The sequence below is a fragment of the Haliotis rubra genome, unplaced genomic scaffold (genome assembly GCF_003918875.1).
Source record: "Haliotis rubra isolate DU_JTF1 unplaced genomic scaffold, ASM391887v1 Scf685, whole genome shotgun sequence".
NCBI classification, from domain to species: domain Eukaryota; kingdom Metazoa; phylum Mollusca; class Gastropoda; order Lepetellida; family Haliotidae; genus Haliotis; species Haliotis rubra.
In genome coordinates, this window is record NW_025767396.1 from 287,965 (window position 1) to 296,663 (window position 8,699).

Here is an 8,699-nt window from a genome sequence, read left to right on the forward strand (position 1 = left end):
GAATTTTCACAGTTTAGAAGTTCAGAAACGAGCACAACCTTCATCCTTAGTGCCCAATTTGTGATTATGACAAAAATATAAATAAAAATAAAATAAAATAAAAATAAAAATAAAAATAAAATAAAAATTAAAAATAAAAATTAAAATTAAAATTAAATTAAAATTAAAATTGGCACCACTTTATAACTATGTTTAACTGTGTACCGAGTTTTAAACAGAATTGTAAACCAAAAGTCACAGTGTGCTTTAATCTGATTCGTTGAAAAACATGATCGAATGGTATTCGATTCCGGGAAATTGCAAGACTTTTCATTGACACGTACAAACATCGCTCACACCATTGTACTGTTGCGTTGTCAGCAGTGGTGACGTCATTCAAATCATATTGTGACGTAAAGTCGGAATGATGTCACAAATGAGCAGTTCCAGATGCTACCATGGAAACCAGCTGAAACAGCCAGCTGATGACACTTCACTGCTGTACCCGTACTCGATGTCAATGAGTGCAGACAGTAAAACCCATGTGGGCCTTTTGGTTTACTTTTGTGTTTACAATGTCAATAAACATCATGTGTTGGCCAATTTCCGGGTGTTATTGAGTATTTGAAACACAGGAATTCATTTGGAACCGACAGCGTTAGCCGGAGGTTTCAAATGAAATATTCCCGTGCTTCAAATACCGGTACTCAATAGCACCCGGAAATTGGCCATCACATGCTGTTTATCTCCTAATTCATCACTTGATTGTCTGGTTTAGGAGATGAGACAGAGGAAGCAAGAAACTGATGCAGACAGTCATGCTGATAACTACATCTTACCATTTTCATTTTTTTTATAAATAAAATTGTGATTTAGCATCCCATGCTTTAAAAAAGTTAAAACATACCTCAGCGGTTTTGTTCTCTTTGAAGAAACCCTTCACGTTGGGATTCCTTGCAATGTTGTGTAGGATGCTCATGGAAGCCTTCATCACATAAAATACATTCTGAAACGGAAAATAACATCCTAGACGGCATCCCACACAGTGAAACGTCCCTAGGAACCCTCTGGAGATAGCAAGTCAGTTGTATTTTTTGCTGTTTGTAGCAAAAATTCCAGCACCATCACAGTTGGAGACCCCAGTTTTGGCTTCTCTCATTGAACCCAAGAATCAAACCCAGGTCTTTGGTGTGTTGAAGGAATGCTTTAACCACTGGGCCACCCCACTGTGCTGATCCCACCTGAATGAGGTGGTACTCAAGCTATAATAGGGCAGAACTGAAATGTGCCTTTAGGCACTCAAGAATCAAACCCAGGTCTTTGGTGTGTTGAGGGAACACTTTAACCACTGGGCCACCCCACTGTGCTGATCCCACCTGAATGAGGTGGTATTCAAGCCATAACTGGATAGAATTGAGTTGCTTTAAAATGTGCCAGGATTTTTAAATTTGCCAAAAGAGGATATTCAGAAAGTTTAATAGGGAGTAATATTGCCTCTCTAAATTTCGAAGTCCTTGTGAATTGTGATCAACAGCATGAGCATCGATCTACACAATTGGGAACAGGTGACATGTGCCAACTCAGTCAGCGAGCCTGACCACCTGATCCCGTTAGTCGCCCCTTACAACAAGCATGGGTTGCTGTAGACCTATCCGGACCATGATCTTTACAGTTTACTGAGATTTGAAATAATTAGGTTTCATTGTATATGTATTTTCAAAAAGAATCATATTATAGTTTAGATAACCACACAATTTTCCCTTCACAAGCAGAAACACAATGTTAGGATATGAAGGGAGACAACTCCTGTTACCCCCCACTCCATATTCCCACTATATGATGGTGGTCTGCAAGTAACTGAATCTGGACCAGACAATCCAGTGACTAACATCAGAAGCATAGATCTACATCAACCAAGGCTCACTTTGATAATGGAAGACATACCTGTACATACTTGTAATAATAACTCTTTCACTACTTTTTAGTATGTTTGTGGTGAAATGTTTGTTTCTTGTTTAATGCTGCACTCAACAATATTCCAGCTACATGGTGGCGGCCTGTAAATAATCGAGTCAGGACCAGATAATCCAGTGATCAACATTATGAGCATCGATCTACGCAATTGGGATATGATGACATGTGTTAACCAAGTCAGCAAGTAGGGCTGCGCAATATAACCGGTTTACCGGTATTTACCAGTTCAGACATGAAAACGATATGTATTGCAATATGCTGATCGAAAACCGGTATTTTGACTTGCATTCGGAAAACTTCGTAACAATCGGAAATGTTCGGATATGTCCTTGTTTCATTTGTGCCAAATATTGTTCACATTTTTATTTTATCATGATTAAAACTTGTTATTAAAGCTTAATCAAGCCTAGTGATTTTGTTGTGTTTTTGCTCTATAAATCAAGAAGTAACTCGATTATAAGTAGTTTTTGTTTCAAAATACTTCGTGCAATATATTGCAATACATATCGCAATACATGCTTTCGCATCGCAATATATCGCAATATGAAAATTCTCTGCAATACCCAACCCTATCAGCAAGCCTGACCACCCGATCCCGTTAGTCACCTCTTATCCATGTTGCTCAGCTTAGTCACCTCTTACGACAAGCATGGGTTGCTCAGCTCAGCCTTTGTCCACATGACCAAAGAGAAGTTAACCCCGCCAGCAAGCTGAAAGGTAAGCGTGGGATGAACTGCTACATACTCCCTCGTCCCAGAAGGCACGCCCCGAAACCGCATAGTTGGGTACTGAGGCTTATTCTCAAATTTGGACGCAGCTCAGATCAGAAGTCGGACGCCGTGCTTGTCCAACATGACTTTCTGAAAGTCGGAGACCAAAGAGGTTAACCCTGTCAGCAAGCTGACAAGGTAAGGATGTCATCTGTGGGATGACTCCATGCCCTGCTACATACTCCCCCGTCAACAGAAGGAACGTCCCGAGCCACATAGTTGGGTACTGAGGCTTATTTTGCTCAAATTTGATATGAACGTGCTCAGCCCCACATTGGGCGCCAATGTAGCGGCCATAAAATTTCTGAGTCCCGTGCTGGGATTCGAACCACAGACTTTCTGATCAGAAGTCGGACGCCTTGTCCACATGACCAAAGAGTTAACCCCGTCAGCAAGCTGACAAGGTAAGGATGTCATCTGTGGGATGACTTCACACCTTCTACAATCTGATACTGAGTACTTGTTATGAAAATTGCTAAACAAGTATTTTATGTTACCTCTAGAACCAGGGACATTATTTGATGGTGCAACCAAAATGGTGATGGTGCAACCAAGCCTATAAGGTTGCACTTGGTGCAGGTTCTGAAAACAAACTGAAATCGGACCCTGATTATGTTCAAACACACTCTTCATCTGCTAAACGTGTAGAATCAGCACATCATCTGTCTGTCAATGATCAGTCTCACCCAATGCTCCACCAGCTCTCACCTTGCTGTGTATGTTTGTAATGTAAGGCTTGTGACTACAGTTGAGTGACAGGAGGCGGACTGCATCGGCCTCAGCTAAATTCTGAAACATAAATCACATAATGATTACATAGTTATTGCTGTCTGTGTGTAGGCATGTGCCTGTGTGTCTGTGTACATCTTACTGTGCGTGTGCATGTGTGTGCATGTATGTGTGTGTGTCTTTTGATTTTTTATGCGTGTACGCGTACGCAGGATTATTGCCCGTAGTGTGACAGATAGATAGATAGAGAGAGAGAGGGATAGAGAGATAGATAGAGAGAGAGAGAGAGAGAGAGAGAGAGAGAGAGAGAGAGAGAGAGAGAGAGAGAGAGAGAGAGAGAGAGAGAGAGAGAGAGAGAGAGAGAGAAAAAAAAAGGGAAAGGGTGTAGATGGACTGTGCATCCCCCCCATCTCAAAAAGCTGTATCCACCCCTGAGCAGAGTACATGCCTCTGTTACAAATCACAGTTTATCATATCTATTTTTAACCAATCACCCATCTGGGCCTCCCCTTTTTACAGAAATCCAATATCTTCATGTGAGAAGTACATTCATGACCAGAAAACAAATGTTGAGAAAACAAATATTTCAAACAATTAAAAAGAGAGATTGTCTTGGTGGTGTGTGGTCCTGTGCATTGAGCCCAGGTCACAAATCAATTGTACTTAAACGCACAATGTCACACCACATTTCTCTAAAAATTCATAATGCATTTCTCTCAATAATACTAACTATCAGCCCTCAGGGAATCTACCATATAATTTATTCATTTTTTTTTTACATATTTAGATTACTATATTAAATTCAAATGTTCGACTGAATTAATGCAACGTTGCATTAAATCAGCTCTTGCGCCCTCTACAGGCCGAACATTATTTCAAGCGAACCCCATAGAGTTATGTCCCTTGGAGCTCTTTACAACTATCCTATGCACAACTTGTGATTGAAACCAGTTAGGTAAACACCGACAACACCATGTGCGACAGTTTCCAATGTACAGAGCAAACATTTACATTCCATATATGGCAAGTGTTTCTGTTTGGAAGCTGTTCGCCTTGAAATTTCAATTATCGATTTCAGGCAAGTTGTAAGGTATAATAAGTCTTTTATTGCATCAATAGGAAGCTAAAGTGAGTGCATATGCCCCAATTTATAAAATATAGGCAAAAATATTGTCGAAAAAGCGTGACATTGTGCCTTTAAGCAACACTGGTCACCCATAGTCCTTGGATGGGTGACCTTGTTTGGCAGCTTGACTCCTGAGAATTTCTAGGACTTCAGTCCTGCCCCACAACGAAGCACACATGACATATGTGGTCTTGCCCAAGACATGTGAGTTTATTCAAGAATTGCCTCTGTTCACCCAGCAGTGTATGGGTACCCGGTGGGGTAAGTCATATGACTGTTAACCTTCTTGCACCTCACAAGCAGCTTGGGTCATCTGGGATAATAATGCCCATCATGTTGTATGCGCTTAGAGCATGTCCGTGTTAGGTTGAGTTCAGCGCCATACAAGTGCTTGCACTAATTCGAGCTAACAGTGGTGGGTGAGCTGCCTAAGGTGCCAGGCTAGTGATCCAGCGAGCTTGAGGTGCCGGGATCGAGCCCACCTGTGACCGGGTGTAAAAACCTTGGAGTCAACTTTACATGCAGACTCTTTCAGTGTTGTCACAACCCCTAGTGTACAGTACACAACACTGTGCACTTAAAAGAACCCACGAATCCGTTGGTAAATGATCAGATGGTGGCCACATGAATACGTGCAAACACCTAGTTGTGGGTACAGCAACGTGAAGTTAACTTGGACAAAATACTGTGACTATGGTCCCTGTCCACCCAGCTGTGAATGGGTACCTTGTAAGGATGGGAAAGAAATATTAACACAGTGCGTCTAGTGGCTGCAAGAGTTTAATGATGCCCAGGGAGTTGAGATTGCTAACACGATGTGCCATTTAAGTTTGACATCCAATGATTGAGGGGGCAAAATCAAAACTGAGCTGGATATTGGCGCTATACAAATGATACATTGCGAGCCCACTATGCACCCCCTCTGGATGTTACCCCTACCTTGGCGAGGTTGTCACTCGTGTCGGAGTAGTTCCACGTTGTGTTGTAGGTGTAGTAGGCGGGGAACCAGACGTCGTCGTTCTTGAAGATACCAATGGTGTTCAGGCTTTTCAGCATCTTGATTGTGATTTCTGTAGAACACAAACTTGTTGTTACTATTAAGATAATCAGGTCTATTAAGATAATCAGGACTATGGTTTTGAACAAATATTGACTTGCCTAGCCAGCATATTCTAACTTTACCAGTTGTTAACATATAGCACTGGTTCATCTATTGTGCATCTGTCATGTTACCACCAACAGCATATCCACTTTTCCCTACCTGCACATCCTCCTCTACCTACCTGTATATCCTCTCTACCTACCTGCATATCCTCCTCTACCTACCTGCATATCCTCTCTACCTACCTGCATATCCTCTCTACCTACCTGCATATCCTCCTCTTCCTACCTGCATATCCTCTCTTCCTACCTGCATATCCTCTCTACCTACCTGCATATCCTCTCTACCTACCTGCATATCCTCTCTACCTACCTGCATATCCTCTCCCTACCTGCATATCCTCTCTACCTACCTGCATATCCTCTCTACCTACCTGCACATCCTCCTCTACCTACCTGCATATCCTCTCTACCTACCTGCACATCCTCCTCTACCTACCTGCATATCCTCTCTACCTACCTGCATATCCTCTCTACCTACCTGCATATCCTCCTCTACCTGCCTGCATATCCACTTTTCCCTACCTGCATTTCCTGTTTTCCCTACCTGTATATCCACTTTTCCCCTACTGTATATCCACTTTTCCCTACCTGCATATCCTCTTCTACCTACCTGCATATCCATCTGTACCTACCTGCATATCCACGTTTCTCTACCTGCATATCATCCTTTACCTACCTGCAAATCCACTTTTCCCTACCTGCATATCCACTTTTCCCTACCTGTATATCCACTTTTCCCTACCTGCATATCCTCTTCTACCTACCTGCATATCCATCTGTACCTACCTGCATATCCACGTTTCTCTACCTGCATATCATCCTTTACCTACCTGCAAATCCACTTTTCCCACCTGCATATCCACTTTTCCCTACCTGTATATCCACTTTTCCCTACCTGCATATCCTCTTCTACCTACCTGCATACCCATCTGTACCTACCTGCATATCCACGTTTCTCTACCTGCATATCATCCTTTACCTACCTGTATATCCCCTTTTCCCTACCTGCACATCCTCCTCTACCTACCTGCATATCCTCCTCTACCTACCTGCATATCCTCTCTACCTACCTGCATATCCTCTTCTACCTACCTGCATATCCATCTGTACCTACCTGCATATCCACGTTTCTCTACCTGCATATCATCCTTTACCTACCTGCATATCCACTTTTCCCTACCTGCGTATCCTCTTCTACCTACCAGCATATCCATCTCTACCTACCAGCATATCCATCTCTACCTACCAGTATATCTAGCTTTACCTACCAGCATATCCATCTCTACCTACCAGCATATCCACTTCTACCAACCAGCATATCCATCTCTACCTACCAGCATATCCATCTCTACCTACCAGCATATCCACTTCTACCAACCAGCATATCCACTTCTACCTACCAGCATATCTATCTCTACCTACCAGCATATCCACTTCTACCTACCAGCATATCCATCTCTACCTACCAGCATATCCATCTCTACCTACCAGCATATCCAGCCTCTGCTATGGCATCTCCAATCTCCCTCCTCTGTAAAGTGTAGTCCCAGTAGAAGTCCCCGAGCATCTTCTGGAGCCGCATCCCCTCCCCGCGGTGGTACTCCTCCAGCTTGCCCAGCTCCCCCACGATGCCCTTGCATTTCTCTATCACCTCCTCAATCGGCAGGTTCCGCAGGTTCTTTCTGTCTTCCACAACGGCGCCATTAACCTAAAATGGTACCATAGTTTACTGTACAAGTGTTGTCTCAAGCTTTGATGAGTGAGTGAGAGAGTGCGGTTTTATGTCACTTTTAGCAATATTCCAGCAATATCATGACAGGGAAAACCAGAAATGGGCTTCACACATTGTACCCATGTGGGGAATCAAACCCATGTCTTCGTCGTGACGAGCCAACACTTTAACCCTTGCGTTACCCCACTGCCGAGCTTTCATGTAACGTCACGTTTACTCTAAGTGACTGACTGACTGACTGAGTTTGGTTTTATGCCGTTTTCAGCAATATTCCAGCAATATCACGGCGGGGTACACCGGAAATGGGCTTCACACATTGTACCCATGTGGGGATTTGAGCCCCGGGTCTTCTGCGTGACAAGCCAATGCTTTAACCATTGGGCTACCCCACCGCCCCTATTGTACCCTAACAGTATGGCTCGTTCATAACATCAATCGGGCGGTGGGGTAGCCTAGTGGTTAAAGCGTTGGCTCGTCACGCCGAAGACCCGGGTTCGAATCCCCACATGGTTACAATGTGTGAAGCCAATTTCTTGTGTCCCCTGCCGTGATGTTGCTGGAATATTGCTAAAAGCGGAATAAAACCAAACTCAGTCAGTCAGTCATAACATCAATCACTTGATGTTGTATAGTCTCACAGTCTCACAGTCCGTGAACTGCATTACTTTTCAATCCATGCACCCCTTTCTGTGATGCTCAAGCCGTAAATGAAGTAAGTCTAGATTTCCTCAGGTTCAAGCCCATCTCACTGGGGCTCCTTTTCAATTTTAAAAGAATTGTTTGTTTCTATCAAGATTATATACAATCAGAGACATCTTTAATATTCCGGGAACAATATTTCCGATTCCTGTGGTGTGATTCGAACCACGGACCTGATCCGAAGTCGGACGCCTTGTCCACATGACCAAGGAGGTTAACCCTTTCAGCAAGCTGACAAGGTAAGGATGTCATCTGTGGGATGACTCCACGCCCTGCTACATACTCCCCTGTCAACAGAAAACACATCCAGGGCCGCATAGCAGGGTACTGTAGGCTTGTTTTGTTCAATTTGATATGAACATGCTCATGAACATTGGGCGCCAATGAAGAGCCCATAAAATTTCTGAGTCCTGTGCTGGGATTCGAACCGTGGAACTTCTGATCCAAAGTCTGATGCCTTGTCCATGAGACCAAGGAGGTTAACCCTTTCAGCAAGCTGACAAGGTAAGGATATCATCTGTGGGAT

At 43.3% G+C, this 8,699-nt stretch overlaps 1 protein-coding gene across 1 annotated transcript in view; it reads right to left on the reverse strand.

The window, feature by feature from the left end:
- Positions 1-8,699, reverse strand: part of LOC124258165 — a 45,486-nt gene that overhangs the window by 15,449 nt on the left and 21,338 nt on the right. The window contains 4 exon segments of the mRNA XM_046692224.1: positions 887-985; positions 3,432-3,512; positions 5,518-5,648; positions 7,231-7,450. Of these exon segments, the coding sequence (XP_046548180.1) occupies positions 887-985; positions 3,432-3,512; positions 5,518-5,648; positions 7,231-7,450 (531 nt within the window).